Source organism: Elaeis guineensis, chromosome 3 (assembly GCF_000442705.2).
Source record: "Elaeis guineensis isolate ETL-2024a chromosome 3, EG11, whole genome shotgun sequence".
NCBI lineage: Eukaryota > Viridiplantae > Streptophyta > Magnoliopsida > Arecales > Arecaceae > Elaeis > Elaeis guineensis.
This window is the reverse complement of record NC_025995.2, coordinates 98,980,454-98,996,972: the sequence shown is the minus strand read 5'-3', so window position 1 is coordinate 98,996,972 and position 16,519 is coordinate 98,980,454. Positions and strand designations below refer to the sequence as shown.

At 43.3% G+C, this 16,519-nt stretch overlaps 1 protein-coding gene across 2 annotated transcripts; it reads right to left on the bottom strand.

Moving 5' to 3' along the window:
* Positions 1-184: 184 nt before the first annotated feature.
* On the bottom strand, positions 185-9,610 carry LOC105041933 (2-carboxy-1,4-naphthoquinone phytyltransferase, chloroplastic). Of its 2 annotated transcripts, none has more exons than XM_010919008.4 (10): positions 9,191-9,610; positions 3,363-3,466; positions 3,007-3,078; positions 2,768-2,906; positions 1,559-1,674; positions 1,374-1,473; positions 1,244-1,282; positions 1,132-1,164; positions 901-966; positions 185-795 (listed from the first exon to the last, which is right to left on the bottom strand). In XM_010919008.4, the coding sequence occupies exons 1-10, from the start codon at positions 9,467-9,469 to the stop codon at positions 685-687; spliced, it is 1,059 nt and encodes a 352-aa protein (XP_010917310.1). In that variant the 5' UTR covers positions 9,470-9,610; the 3' UTR covers positions 185-684. The 2 variants fall into 2 exon arrangements, with proteins under 2 accessions (XP_010917310.1, XP_010917309.1); XM_010919007.4 differs by having other exon boundaries at positions 1,054-1,164; positions 9,191-9,606.
* Between the last annotated feature and the right edge of the window lie 6,909 nt (positions 9,611-16,519).

Genomic DNA, 16,519 nt, shown 5'->3' with positions numbered 1-16,519 from the left:
AACAAAGGCTGTGTTTGGTTCAGTATAATCCTAGAACAGGGCCTGGCTTTTTCGTATCAAACAGGTTTTAAAAAATAATAATAAGGGAGGAACATTGACAATATGAGGAGTTAATTCATAAATTCCGACAGTAATTCATAATAAGATAGAAACATTCCATTAAGTCATAAAGCAAATGTAACAGTGACTCAAAATCAAGCTCCAAAGATGTTTCATTAAAATTCAATTTATATACACAATTGTCCATAGCACATCTATGTATCATATTCCAAATATATAACATAACATCACTGCAAATCTGGAAGGGAAAAATACAGGGCTTGGCGAATGGTCTTCGATATTGTGCTTATTCTACATACCGCTTAAAGCAAGAACTGCACACTGTCAATCTTTCAGAAATGTCTCGCATGCAAGGGTCATCCTTTGGCCCTCCCATATTAGCACTGTCACGAAGCATTCGCTTCTCTCATATAATAGACAACTATTTCTTGTATTTCCCTGTCAGCTAAAATCTTAGAGAGATCACATTTAAGAGCATCGGGTACCAAATGGCAGAATTTATACCAAAGGATCCGCAACTGTCCAACCGAGCATCAAGAAAGAATGGCCACTTTTACAACGGCCCTGATTCAACCCAAGTTTGATACTTTCCCAAGTCCGGTGAATTTAAGATTTTATCAATGGTCATGCTTTATTTCCAGCCCTAGCTAGCCACAGTCCAAGAGCCAATGCCATCCCAAACAAAGCATGCAGCCGCACACAGTAATATTTTGCCATGAAAATCTTGCCGTTATCCTGTAATCAAGTGATATACTAAGCCAGAAGAGCACCCTTGCACAGTGGAAAACACGAAAAAAATGAGTAGAATTCGTGAAACTTCGGTTGGGAAGGAATGCTTACATTGTGATTTTCTTTGACATAGTCTACAACGATCTTTCCCATTGGTAGGGTCAGAGCACAGAGGAACTGGAGAATGGGCCAGTGAAGTCATCAGAGAAAACATATGGTAATATAAGGTCTTTGAAAATGTTGTCTTCTTAATTGGCAACGTACAAGACAGGTCAGAGGAAGAGCTTTGCATGATCCAAAAGCCAGCAAGAGAAAATAAAGTGAGATGATTCCAAATCTCACCACTTTGGAACCTGCTCTGGTGCCAATTCTGACCTGTGTGCATTATAATCCTTCACAGTACGGAACTTCTAAAGATATTCAGGAAAAACTAACTCTATGTAGAGAAAGATACCAGGGGAGACATCTTTCCAACAGCTCGATCTCCATCAATCTAAACATATTCAACAACCACAAGCATACAGACATCATTAACAGCGCAAAATGGAAGCAAATGCTCAGGTGGCATAGAATTAGAAGCACACCTGGTGAAAATGGCTGCAGAAGAGAATAAGAGTGGTTGTTAACCCAACAAGAACAGATGCCGACAAAACTGTTCCGGTCAGAGGGAGATGGCTTATTCCACTGAAAATTTGAATGACATGGCTCCAATGGAGTTACCCTACCGAACAAATCATGCATAAGCAAGTAGATACTCTTATAAACGAACCTTGTTAAATATTTGCTGCTGTTAGCAAAATAGAATGCTGTAGTGGCAAATGGACCAAATGCTGCAAAGCACAATGGTTCTCCAAGTCCTTGGTAACTTAATCGAAATGGAGGACACTGAAAAAAAAATACAATGTAAAATGGAATGAGTAATAATCACCTTCTACAGAATCATAATTCAGCTGCTGTTACAGATTACGATGACAGCGATGACGACGACAGACCTTCATCCTTGTATCTCTATATCTGATTTGTTGGTGTATATTTTCCTGGGAAGCACGCAAAAGGGCTGCCATACCTGTGTCGGACACATATCCAATACGAAACACTGGAGAGACGGTGTGATATGTACCCACCGCATGTCCGGCTGTTTTTCCTCTATTTTCTGATTTTTTCGGTATAGGATACGGCTGGGTATAGCTAGATACAGCTAGGATACGGCTGGGATACGAATTTTGCCATTAATGAAAACATCAAAACGGTTGGAATATGGCTTAATGATGCTTAAAATGGGTACTGAATTTTGCCATTAAAACGGCTGATATTTTTGCTTGCAATGACTATGCATTAATGACGCTTACTTTTCAAACATAGGTGCTCTTAAACTAGAAATTTATTATTTGTATTTATATGTTAAATTTATCTTGAGTATTTATGTTTCTATATTAATATTATAATAATTTTATATTTTTAATATACCATATCCTAGCTGCATCGTATCCTATATTTTTAAGAATCTGTCGCATCTCTATATCCGTATCGTACCATACCCGTATCCCGTATTGTATCTGCACTTCCTAGATATTTTCATTTAAAAAAAAAAAAGAAAAGAAAAGGTGGCATGCCAAAAATATTGTGAAATATAAAAGAATAATAAATACAACAACCAGAGCACTTCCCATTTTGGATATCCAGATGGTAGCAGAATATTGGAACAGACTAACGGCAACTTAAGTTTGCCTGCTTTGGGTTTGAATTCACCTCGTGACAGTTAGGAGTCAAATTAAGAAAATTGCAATCAGGTGAGATTCTCTTAAGCAATGATAAGAATGACCGAAGATGGTCTTCAGGCCAACTACAGTTTTTAGATACTCAACCAAAATCCAAATTACGAACGGTCAAAGGGAAAAATTCAACAAATTATATACACAACCAAATTTATAAAGCTTCTCACTTGAATTACCAAGACAGTATATCAGCAAGTCCTTACCTGATAAACATACCCACACGCTATAGCATATGCCACTAATAAGATGAATCGTATGTCTCCTGCTTCTGTGAATGCCCAGATAAGCCCCATAAAGCCAAGCACAAGTGATATGTTGGCGGCATATTGTGTAACTGTCCGACTACTCAGCATTTGTAAATATGAGTTTCATTATTTTTCAAAATCAATTAATGAAAGGTTCAATTATGCAAAAACAAAACCAGCAGAAAATTAAATTATACCTGCCAATGATATTGACAACAGATTCTTTTTTGTGTCGGTCTGCGCCAGTATCAAAATCATAAACATCATTGCTACAAACACAATAAACATAAGTTTTTAGCTAGAAAGCTGCATGAGTCATGAGCTTACAAGAAATATACACACAAACATACATAAATATGTACATACACACAGACACAAACACATACATACAGACATACACATACATCGTATATGCATAAAGACACATACACACACAGATGAACATACGTAAACACACAGACACATGCATACACACATACATATAAGAATAATAAACAACAATGATTTTGCAATGTATTCCTAGAGAACATGCTCACTCTTGTGCTCTAGTCACCTCAAATTTAGCCAAGTAATAACAAGCATTGATGCAGATAAGAGCACAAAGTAACGCTTGGCAAAGAATATGCCGGTCTGGAGATAAGCTGCAGCACTGCCTACCTGTCAGGGGGGCATAAAAACATAAAATGCTGGATGGCAGTAAAAGTTCAAAATAATCAAAGCAATATAATATTGATTATCAACTAACAAGATAAAATGTTTTTGACTCATATATTGCATGGTATGAAAGCCATCACTTCAATAAAGTAATTTTGGTCAGCTTCTCTTCTTTTCTTTTCCTTTTCTTTTCTTCGCCCTTTTTTGAATGGAAACACTGAACATTTCCCACAAAACAATTCCCTCATGTTTTCACATAAAAATTTCTCCTCATAAAACACAATCCTTTCCTGTATCAAAATCAAAAGTTTTGTCATCATATTCCTTTCCTCTCTCAGACCAAGTAACATGGCAATTAAATCCCATTTGTTGTGGACTACCCCTTTGTAGCTTAACAAGCTACCACACTTTCAGAGGTTGGTGAAGCACTTGGGAAGGTTTAAAAGGCAATTATAGTAACCTGTAAGGAGTAGGGAATGATCTCATTAACTGAAGCAAAGTTACAAACTTTTTCCACTCATACCACTCACCATGGTAGATGCACAATTGTACTCTTCAGGCTCCAACAGATGAAAGACTTCCAAACCGATATAGGATGTCAAAAACAACTACCTCCATCTGTGAGTAGTTAGAACTCAAATGTAGCACTTGGCATCCTAACTTAAAAACTGTATAACATTCTCCTTTCATGACAAATTTTTGAATTGTTCCAATAACAAGTCATTTCTTTTGTCAGCAAAGGTTTTCTTCGCTGCCTATAAAACAATTCAAAAACAGATCCAAGTGCCTCCTTTCAGTGGAGCCATCCTGCCTTCATTTTAGCATCATCAGATCACTTATACAAGTTCTCCATCCATGTTTTGGTGTGGCTCATAACCTTCATCAATCCTAGCCTTAACTAGACACTTGACCTGGATGCCCAGTGTCTGAGTGTCTTTGGTGTATTAATTAGAAAAAAGCCAGAAAAAAAATTCATGCATTCATTTTTCACATTTGTATAGTTGAAAGTAATCTAATCCAACATGAAGGTCAATGAAAGAAAAGCAGAAAACTGTCCTCAAACAGATACATAATTCTAGGATCATAAACCAACAATCTGTATCATTTCAAAGATAAAGACAGGTGTTAACTTTAATAATATGCACCACATCCACCCACAGTCCATTCTATATTAAACAATATATACAGTTTTGTTAATACAGGCAATTTTTTCTCAAATCGCAAGCAAATACAGATGCAACAGCATTATGAATGGCTAAGGAAACACATAAATTAAACAGTCAATAAATTCACAACTAATGCAAATGCAAACTTTCATTTAAGCCTACAAACAACGAGATACTTTGAATAAATGCTTGATTTGGCATGCAAGAGTTGTGATCTATCATATTTGGAGGCACATTAGAGTTGATAATATTTGGCTTAATGATGCCAAAAATCCGGACTTTTTGGAGTTTTTATCCTGAACTTCAATTTAGTGCAATCAGATTGTTGAACTTTTAAAATTTCGCAATCGGTACCTTGACTATTACTTCCGTTTAAGGATGTGATGTAAATGGTTACATGCTATCACATGCCAGCTAAAGGTTGCTGATTTGGACTAAACTAGCCAGCATGGAAGAAGCTGCCCAGAACTCCTCCCTCCTTTTCACCTTTCTTCTGGCTAGGGTTTTCACTTTCCAATTCCATCCCTCTTCCTATTCGACGACAGCTGCAAGGTGTGTAGGCAATGGCGGATGCATTTGAGAAAATGTGGGGTCAATTGACCCCATATAAAAAAAATTGACCCTACGTCTATATACTAATAAGAAAAGCCATATGGACTAGTGGAAAAAGCTAAAATTGACCCCACAACATTAAGCATATATATATGTATGTATGTATATATATATGTATGTATATATATATATATATATGTATGTATGTATGTATATGTATATGTATATGTATATGTATATGTATATGTATATGTATGTGTGTGTGTATGTATATGTATATATATTAGAAAAAAAAATCAAAATTGACCCCACTAATTTTACGAATTGACTCCATATTTCATGTAAAATTTTGAAGAAGTAAAGGATAAAAAAGATCACATCAAAAGAGTAATACCTACATTCTCTCTTTAATAACTCACATGTCCTACCTCTCTCTCCCTCTCTTTCTCTTTCACACCCCTTTGACCTCTCTTTCTCCTCCTTTCTCTTTATTTATTAATTATTTTTTTATTTATCTTTTAATACCCCACCCAACTCCATCCGTCCACTTCTTATATTTAAACTTCACATCAATTTATTTTTTATATCCTACAAGGACCACATCAACAGATGAAAAGAGTAATTATGACCTACATTCTCACTCTCTTTAATGACTTACATATCCCACCTCTCTCTCCCTCTCTCATGCCACTTTGACCTCTCACCTCTTCTCTCATTCTTTCTCTTTTTGTATTCATTACTTCTCTATTTATCTTTTAATGCCCCACCCCAATCCCATAGTCCCCATCCATCCACCCAAAGTTCGCTGTCTCGGTACTGACGATCGTTTCGGTCGATCGATGGTACAGTTCCGTATGGTTCCGTACCGTACCGAACCGACAGCGAACCGACGAAGGCACCGAATCCGAACCGAGAAAAGAAAAAGAGAGAAAGAGAGAGAGAGAGAGAGAGGGAGGAAGAAAGAAAAGGAGGGAGGGGAAGGAGGGGGTGGGGCCGTCGGAAGGTCTTCAGCTGGCCGTCGTGGCTGTCGGACGGTGCAGTATATGCGTACGACGTCGCATGTGTGAAACTGGAGCGACGCCCTTGTTTCATGATTTTTTTAAAAAAAATCAAAACTTAAGTGAAGCCGACAAATGATTTGTCCGCTTCATTGATTTTAATTTTTTAAAAACATCTTTTAAACAATGAAGCCGGCAATCTCGGCAAATGGATTGCTGACTTCACTATTGATCTTCGTTTTTAAAAAAAGGAGTCGCGTGAACAAAGGCGACAGCCCTTGTTCCACGATCGTGATGCTGCCTGCGCCGCTTCCGCCACCCCCCTCCCCTAGCCTCGGTGAAGCCCGCATCCGCGACCGCGACGCCGTCCGCTCCCATCTCTGGTGATCTCCCCTTTCTCTCTCTCTTTCTCGCTCGTTTCAAAATCCTGTCGGGCGAACTGACGAGCCGCGGATGCTTTCGTGGCCCTCTGATGGCTGCAACGGGCCACCGCCAGCCTCCAGCGGCTCCCGCCTCCCTCTCTCTCCTCCTCTCTCTCTCTTTCTCACTCTTTCTCTCCCTCCTCCATCGGTATACCGTTTGAACCGATCGAACCATGTCAGTTCTCCACCGGTCTGGCTCGATACAGGGTGTACCGGCCAATTCGGCACGATATAGCATTCCATGCATCCACCCCTTACATTTAAACTTCACGTCAATTTATATTTTATATCCTAATCAATCCAAATGCAATAGATAACCGTATGTTCTTCTTGTCTCTCTTCTCAACTTTAATTAAATGTCTCTTTTAGCATTTTTTTTTAACATTCTTCTAATTTTTTCTATCTTCTTCTTTTTTTCACTCATATTAAATATATAAGATTAGAATAATTTTTGGTTAGCCATTATAATTTTCATATTTAATAATATCTAAAATTTTGCTATGATGCTTCTTTATAATATTTTAATATAAAAATATTTAAAATATTACACATTATTTTTTTATATATTTTATTATTTTTTAAAAAATAATATTTTATTATGATTATTTTTTTTCTTCTTTCTCCTCCGTAGCTCCTCTACTCCTTTTATTATATTGACCCCACAAAGCAAAATTCCTGAATCCGCCACCATGTACAGGGATAGTGTGCAATAGAGGGGAGATCAAGAAGGGAACCAAGGGATGTGGGATCAATATATAATGGAAAAAACCTAATGGATACACAATTAAAGGATAATAAGAACACCTAATGCAAGCCGATGACATTACCTTCGTTGCTGAAGTGGAAAGGAAACCTACAGTTCACTACCGCTCATCGCCTAAGGAAAAAAACAACATAAAACAGTGCGGTCATCATTGATCTCCGATCCTCCGACCAGAAAGATGGAAGGAATTGGGAGGTGGAAACCCTAGCCGCAAGATGGGTGAAGAAGGCGGAAAAGGCAGTTTAGTTCACATCAGCCAATTTAGTTCACATCTTTAGATAGCATGCGACCATTTCTTTCACGGCCATCAAACGAAAGTAACGACCAGGGGACCATTTGCAAAATTTTGAAAGTTTGATGATTTGATGACACTAAATTGAAGTTTAGGATAAAAATAAAAACCCTCAAAAAGTTCAAAGTTTTTGGCATGATTAAGCCATAATGTTTTGATGAACTATACCAAAATATCCTTCACCAACCAGTACATCATATGATAATATGGTGCGATTTATTACATGTGGCACTAATGGGTGCATTTGGGTAGCCATAACATAACTTTTGTATTCGTAAGTTATAATTCTTTTTAATAAAAGATACCTTGTTTAGTGAAAATTCAAAACTCACCAAAATCATGGAAGCAGAAGTTTATTCTTTATTAGATTTTTCATATTCATGATTAATCTCTCTCTATAATCATCTATTTCTGTTATAAAACTTTCTACTTAAACAAAATATTACTTACTAAAAACCCTAAAGTTTCGATTTTTTTAAATTTCAATACTTTAAGAAAACAACTAATATCTAGGAAAAGCAATGAATTGCAACAGAAAGATATAGATACTGCAACCTCCAAAATGATGCTCACCAAGAAATTTGTAAAGCATGACAAAGTTAATCATGCCCTGAGTCATCGCTTTAAACAATACCAGTACAGACATATCCAACCAAAATCTTACGCAAAAATGCCGAAACCGGAGTTCAACAATTAGGGCACTAAAAGGCAAGTTAAGATATCTCTTTTTCAGAAGGGATAGTAATCAATCTTCGGTGATCTGTTATTTGTCCTGAAATAAAATGTTTTAAGTACGATCCCAATCACCTATTAAAATACAAGACCATTAAAATTTTCTAAAGGCCAGCTGCACTCAAAAAGAAAGTTCTTTAACTTCACTAACTTCCATTGTCCAAGTTGATGTCTGATGGAGCTCAATGTTTGGTTTTGATTTGACAAACTGTAACCCAGAAAGCACCAATGTAACTGACTTCTAAACACATTCCTTCATCAGCTTACACAATACCAGGGATACCTAGGGATTCTTCAGATTCCATAAGGAAAAAAAAAAGACGGTTAGAAATCTACAATGCGCAATCTATGGCAACCAGGAATTTTATGCTGAGATCTGTCAAATGTCAATCATTTAAGTAAAAATCCCAGTTCACCTAGAAAAATGAATCAAAAATCAAACTTCCTTTCACACAACTTAGAATGCTGGTCCATAAAAGCATCAAACATTGGGAGTCAACAGAGATTTGAAGAACTGAGGAGACAAGAAGAAGGAAGCAATACCAGCAGTACTCACGGTGAGAATTCTTGTGTGTACAACAGAGCAACATCAGGCACATTGATGTTGTACCAAACTTTGGCCAATCATCTACCCTACCGGGCACTGAGGCCTATTATTTGAACTAAAACTCCCCAATTCACCAATTAAACAGATTAAAATCAATTTCTTTTAAGTCAATATCTACAAACAGAAGTATTCTGTGTAGGAAATCAAGCGGCGATTAAAGAGGGAGGAGAAAGAAGCATGGCTGGTGGCACTTACGGTGAGAGGGACCAACGCCACAGAGTAGATGGGCAATTTGGCGGCTCTCCACAACAGCGTCGCCCTCGATATCTTATCCGCGTCGCCTTCGAGCGCAACTTCGGGCGTCGGCTGGGAGGAAGACCGCGGCCAAAGGGGAGGCCATGGCTTCCTCGCTGTCACGGCCCATTTGCCACCCTTTCTTAAGGGATGCGTCGTGGTTCTCCGTGAAAGGGAAGGAGGCGGAGGGGGAGAAGGGTTGGAGAGGAGAAGCGGGACGGAACGAAGGGCAGTCGCCATGAACTCGAGAAGTGGACACGATGACGGGAGATTATTGTATGGAGTATCTAAAGAACCATTTTATTCTGACACTGTGTGTAAAGTCGGCAGAATGCTTCACCGGAGTCTGATGAATATTTTTTTATTTTTTATCATAATCTCGTATACTACAGTATTTCTATATCCAAACCCCCTCCTGCTTGGGCCAAATCTAAAAAAATATTTGATTCGTAATCATAATTAAAATTAAAATAAATTAAAATTAAAATTAAAATAATTTAATTTTTTGAAATATTTGATTCGTATCCGAAATCAAAATTGAAATGAATGATTTTTATTATTATTATTATTTATTTCATATAAATTTTTATTTTTATTTTTCATTTAAATTTTAAAAATTAATTATTTTAAAATTTAATATAAAATAAAAATTAAATATAATAATAAAAGATGAAATATTTTATAAAATAAAATATAAAATATAAATAATTTTATGAAAAATAGAAAAGAAAGTGAAAGAAAAAAAATGAAAAGAAAAAAAAAGAAGAGAGGTGAAGGAAGACACGCCCCGCAACCCCCTCTGCACTTCTTCTTCTCTGCCGCAGACCCTCCTTCTTCCGCAATTGCGCCGCCTTCTCCACGACCCCTCCCCACCGCCGTCCGTGCCACATCCAGCTCCAAGCGACCACAAAACCCTCTCTCCTCCCCTCTTCCAGCTTCGGTGCTACCAAACCCCATCCTTTGACTCTGGCACCACCAACCTCTCTCGCCTCCCCTCTTCGGTCTCAGGCACCTCCTGCGCCTCCCCCACCCCCACCCCCTCCACTGCCGCCCCCTCCCCTCTCCGTTGCTTCTTCTCCGACGACCCTTCTCTCTTTTTAATCTCATGGGCCCCCTCTCCATTCCAAGCCTCGGATTAGAGTTCCGGCCACGGCTTCTCTTCCTTCCTATACGTTAGCCGTCGTCCTACCATGATCTTCTCCCTATAGCACCGCTGTGATGCTCCTCCCCGATCTCCCCTCACTGGAGTGCTCGTCGGGATCTGACCTCCATATTTAGTTGTCGGGATGGAGGACATCATGACGACGACCACCACCACCATCACCAACAGCCCCACCTCACCCGCCAGTATAAGCCCCGTCACATTAGTGACGTTGAGGTCGACACCCTCACCGTCGATGGCGGCGGCGGTGCCGTTTCTTCCTGCTCTACCAACTCAACTCCGATCTAATGCTCATCGAGCAAAATCGATGGCGGGCTTGCGCATCGGTCGCTTGCTCTAGGGCTTGGGGTCGAGGGGATCAGGCAAAGAGGTGGACAAATTTTTTTTTTTTTTTTTTCATCCCATTCAGGATACTGAAAAATTAAAGTCCTGAGAAAAGGTTTACACCTTCAACGAAGGGCATCGAACCTTCGCCCCCTGCAGTGACACCATCCAAATTATTGTTCACTGATGAAATATAATAAATATCATATTATTTATAGACGGTAACCTTTATATTATGCCACGATGAATATAAAAAGATAACATATCATTAAGATTTTTCAAGTCCCATTACCTCCATTGTTATATTTGGAACAGCTCACACTGTGGGTATTGATTTAAAATGAAACAAATTCAAATCTTTTCATTAAAAAAAAAAAATTGTATCTGACTTTTTCCGACATTTTTGGTTTCGAGTTGCTTTGTTCATACCTCCACCAATACGCTTACTGCCTCTGTCAATATCAACCTTCCTTCAGAGGTGCCACTGCCTCATTGCCCTTCGCCGTTGCTGCCACCGGCCGCAATTTAGCCCACTAATAAACGAAAGATGGAGGACTTCCCTAATATGGAACTTGAAGAAGAGCAGATTAGAGATAAGATTGGTCAAGAAAAGCCCTAACATCAACCCTCTAGCCCCCAATACGCGAAAGATGGAGAATTTGCCTAATGTAGAACTCAAAGAAGAGTAGACTAAAGATAAAATTGGTCAACAAAAGCCCTAGCCTCAACCCTATGCTGCCAGTATCACGCTTGAGAATAATCATGGCCGGCATTCTACGATCCATCTCGCTTGCTCCAACTTCAATTCATCTCCCTTTTTCTCTTAATCTTACAAGGAATCCAAAATCTGTTTCGCTTCCTTAAAAGCGCCATCCTTGGAGCAGATTTTTAATATGGAACATGACGTTTTTGATTGACATCTCCGCTTTAAAGAGAAATGAGGTCGGAATTTAAGGCATTTAGGATCCAATTCATTGCTTGTGATTTCTATTTTTAGAAGTTTTTAATGTTTAAGGACCTAACCTTAAGTATCTTATATATAAATTGTTGGATTTCTTGTACTGATTCGCTCTGTGGGATAGGGTATAGAAATTTAAGGGCATATTTATGATATGACTCTCGATGCTATATGAAATTAGCAATGGGTTAATTGGCCAACAAACTATCCTCTTTTTCTTCTGTTGAAATCCAAAATATGATACGAGAAATCCTGTTGTTTTTTCCTTTTTTGGGTGAGAAGAGAAATCTTGTAATTTTGATAGCTATTGCATGTTTGATTCAATAGTTCAAAAAAACCCTATTTGCATGCATTTAGTTAAATTTTTAGTTTAGATATATTCACTATTTTTCTAGACTTGATCTATGTGAAACTCTCATAATACATTTAATTTAGAATGCAATTATAATTTTGAATACATCAGAAAAAAAATCTTGGGCAACCCTTTTTTCCCGCTAGTGCTTTTCATCAGAGGATATAGGACCCAAATTGATCTTGTGCTCTTCTGGGTTTTTTTTTCCTAGTAACTTGTACGTACGCATTTTTGGTTTTGACCTTTGGAATGCGTCTTCTGGGGCCTTGGGAGGGCTGGTGGCGTTGGACCGTGGGCGGTAATAATAGGATATTTTTATTTGGTTAGAAATTTGATATTTTAATATAATTAATAAAATATTATTTTAATTGCTGTTTGGTTGATATAGGAATAAGTCTCTTTTTTATGAAAAATAGAAGATGAATTCTTCAAAAAACTCAAGAACGCCCCTGGCCAAGTTTAGTATATAAAAATAGAGTTAGTTATTTTTAATACGAAGACAATGAAAAAAGATTTCTACCAAAGCTCTGTTGAGGTCCTCAAATGATCAAAAAATAGTTGAGAGATAACCTTCTCAATAAATAACTGTTGCGGCCAATCGCCTCGTCGCCCAATCGCCGGGAAGCGTGCACCTGCAAAAGGAAGTCCGCACTGACCGGAGGCGGCTCCGGCGGAGACCCTCCGACGGTCAAGTCAGAGAGGTGACTGGGCAACAGTGAAATGCAGACAGAGAGCTCTGAGAAGGAGAGAGGGAGAGGAAGAGAGAGGAGCGAGCCTGCGTATGTGGGAGAGACGAGCGGATCGATCCTTGCACTGTTGCCTTCCCCGATACATATAGTGGAGCGCGGTATGGCGCCATCATTAATGGCGCGGACAAGTGAGGAACTGTCAACTCACTGTAGGCTGTCAGAGCCGCCGTGAAAACGTTATGTCGCCGTGTAGCCGTCTAATCACCAGGGTTGACCCGGCTCTCGGCGGGACAATGCCCCTAGGTAACTGTGCCGCATGTCCGTGTCAGAGCTGACAACGTCTAGCGGCCGTACGGCGGTTGGTGGAGTCGGCCGACCCAAGGTCGGTGGCCAGCAGAGTGGCGTCGGACTCCTCCGTCGGTCGGCGAGCTTCAAGTGAGTCGGCCTCTGGGTTTGGTCGGTCGGGAGGGATACGCCCGACATACCTCCAGTCGGCGATTGGGCCATAGAAAAGCCGTCAGTAGCGTCCGTTAGTCGGGCACTCCCGGCTTTCAGTCGGGGCGCTCCGACCGTCAATCGGTCGATATGCCCGTCAGTCGGTCGGTCGGCCAGTCGGAGACGGTCGGTCGGGCCGCCAGCCGGTCGGGCCCTCCGATAGTCGGTCGGTCGGTCGGTGGGTATCCCCCAACAGTTGCCCCCCTCCACTCCTGAGTCGGGTGGTGAGCTGACGACTAGGAGTGGATTTGTCGTACGCGAGGATCCGACCGTACCGCCGATTGATACGGTGTCCGGCGCCCTGTAAATGTCGAGGGGCTTACTGGCGCCCGACATCCAGTCGGCGCCAGGCGTCTCGTCCCATCAGCATCAGGTGTCGGTCGGCGCCGGACGTCCCGCCGTGCCGGATGTCCCGCTGGTGTCAGCGATAAAACCGGTGCCAGGTGTCATGTCCCATCGGGAAGTGGAACCGTCGTGTCCCATCGGGAAGTGGAACCGTCATTCCCGCCGTTCCCTCGGGAACTCCAAACGTTGCGTCCCGTCGGGAAGACAAAACGTCGCGTCCCGCCGCGACACGTGGCGTGTGGCCATCGGTTCGCGTTCGGTGGAGCGGATGGAGGCGACGTGGCGCAATCTGAAGGGGGGTGCATCGAACCGTTGGATCGTTGGACGGCCCTGATGATGCCACGCGGCGAAATCTGGGGAGTCTTCGCTGGGCGTGCCTTCATCTCGACCGTTGGGGAGCACTATATATACAAAGTTACCCCCACATGGTTTTTTACCCCTCTCATTTTTACAGTCGAGACTCTGCCCGCTTGAGCCTCCGCTCCAGGTACTTCTCCGCTCTGTCTCCCATTTGCGACTCTTTCCTTCCAAGGGCTAGAGTAGCCTTCCCCCTCTTTCTTTTTCCTTTCTTCCTTGCCATTTCTTTGAGCTCATGGCTAGGACGTCCCCACGAGGTAGTCGGTCGGGAGAGCCGACCGAAGACACTCGGTCGTCCCCGGAGGTGGAGGCTTCTTCACTTTCGGGGCCGAACGTCGATCGGCTCTGAGAGCAGTACTGCGTCCCGGAGCAGATTCGGCTGTTCGCCCCTGGCGCCGATGGTCGGGTTAATAGCCCGCCCGAGGGTCAGGTGGCCTTCTATCTGGAGGATCTCCGGGCCGGCCTTCAATTCCCGATTCCGGAGTTCGTCCGGAACGTTCTGGACTATTACGGGTTATGCCCGGCACAACTTGCGCCGAACTCGGTTCGGCTGATAGTCAGCTTCGCCCTCCTGTGTCGGCTTTTGCCGACCGAACCTCGGATCTCTCTTTTTCGAGTTTTCTTTGTCCTCCGCCCTCACCCTAAAGCTCGAGGGTGGTGGTACTTCATTCCTCGGAAAGGGCTCTCTTTCATTACTGGTCTTCCAACATCCATTCACGGATGGAAGAACCAGTTCTTCTTCACATCGTCCTCTGCCCCTTGGGGGTTTCCAGTCCGTTGGGGGAACCCCCGAACCGATCCAAATGAGAACAGTCGGGTGGAGGCCGATGATCGGGAGGACTTCCATCGGCTAAAGGATATCTCGGTGCCGAAGCAGAGCGAGCTCGTCATCGAGCAGGCCTTGTACGACGCCGGCCTTAGCCCGGTCCCCCGTTTAGGTCGGTTTGCATTCTCCCGACATCTTCATTTTCTTTTCTGTCTTCTTCTTTAGCTCTAACCTTTCGTCGTCTTTTTCAGATATGCCGCCGAGGACGCGACTGTCGGCAGCCGACATACGTCAGCACGCCGTGAGGAAGAGGCCGACGGCAGGTGCCGGACCGTCGCAGCCTCCCAAGAGGCCCCGCGTGGTTCCGCCGAGCGAACCAGCCGGGTCGGAGGCGGAGCCGGTGATCGCACTGTCGGTGCCGACAGTGCTTGTTGATGTCCCATCCGAGGGACCGTCAGTCGGGGGAGCTGCTTCGCCCGACCGTCGAGCGGCTGACTCTGCCGGGGGCGCACCGACCGCCCAGCAGATTCCGGAGGTTCGGGAGGAAGTCCGCGAACCTGAGCTGCCGACGCATGCCACCGCCGCGCCGTCTGCCGAGGCTCGGTCGGGCTCGAGCTTGCCGTCTATCTCCGACGTCAGGGCCTGGACGGCAAGCCGAGGTAAGGCCCCAATGGCGTCGGGTGACGAAGGTCGGTCGGCGGGCGGGTCGGCCGACTTTCCGCTTCCCGAGGGTGCGTCGGGCCTGGCCAACCACGACTTGGCCAGGAGACTATGCCAAGCACTCCTTCCCGCCGACATCGAAGCGATGAAGAACCAGCGTGTCTCCGACATGCTGTCGTCCTTCTATCCGATGATGATCCGGGTAAGCTCCCCTTCCCTCTGTTTTTAATCGTAGCATCGCAAGTTCGGCTTACTAACAGTCGGCTCTTTTTTGTGCAGCTGGTCTTCAACATATCCGAGCTGGAGGCCGGATATCGGAAGTTTGGGGACATGCGCGCGGCCTGGAGAGATAAGGTCGCGGGCCTCGAAGCCGAGAAGGCCATCCTTCTCGACCAATTTCAACAGTCGGTCGACCGGGAGAACCGACTCGAGGGGGAGGTCTCCCGATTTTCGGAGGAGATCTCCGGACTCAAGGAGGCCAAGGCGTCGCTGGAGTCGGAGCTCAAGTCGGCGAAGGATGACGCGGCCAAGAAGTCCCGGACCATCCGTCGGCTCCGACACGAGCGAGACAGTGTCGGCAAAGAGTTGGAGGGCGAGCGCGAGCAACTTCGGGCGAGTCTCGAGAACCTCGCTAAGGCTGAAGAGGGCCATGCCGCCGCTCAGGCCGACGCAGACGTTGCCAAAGCCGAATCAGAGTCGGCGAAGGAGGCTTTGGGTCGGGCGGTCGAGGTCTTCCGGGACTCAGAGGAGTACCGCGAAGAGCTCCTCGAGAGCGGCTACCTCTCGTACCAAGTCGGGTACGAGGATGCCCGGGAAGCCGTTCGGAGCTTGTACCCCGAACTTGACCTCAGCAACGTGGTTCTGCCAGGGTCGGAGGCCCCAGCTGCGGAGGAGACGGCCGGACCAGCGTCGGATGGTCTCTCCACCAGGGCGGAAGCCGAAGACGTCGCAGAGCCGGTTGCCGAAGACCAGTCGGCTCCGATGGCTGAAGTCGGAGCAGATCTTCCGACCAACTCGCATCGTCGTCCAGTGGAGGACGTCGACTCCGATGATTAGTCGGTTTTATTTTGTCTTCTGTTTTGCTTTGGATTGTAATCGGGCTCCGGCCTTTACCTTGTAGACTTTCCTTTGTTTATGAAAAAAATTTCTTTAAGTCTTGAATGAATTCTTCTTTTGCCTTCT

Coding starts and splice junctions, on each gene's coding strand:
- LOC105041933 (XM_010919007.4), bottom strand. CDS start 9,469: ATGGCGACTGCCCTTCGTTCCGTCCCGCTTCTCCTCTCCAACCCTTCT. Junction 1,675..2,767: donor CGTGTGGGTATGTTTATCAG/GTAAGGACTTGC, acceptor TTTTTTTTTCAG/TGTCCTCCATTTCGATTAAG. Junction 1,165..1,243: donor TTGGAAAGATGTCTCCCCTG/GTATCTTTCTCT, acceptor TAATGCACACAG/GTCAGAATTGGCACCAGAGC.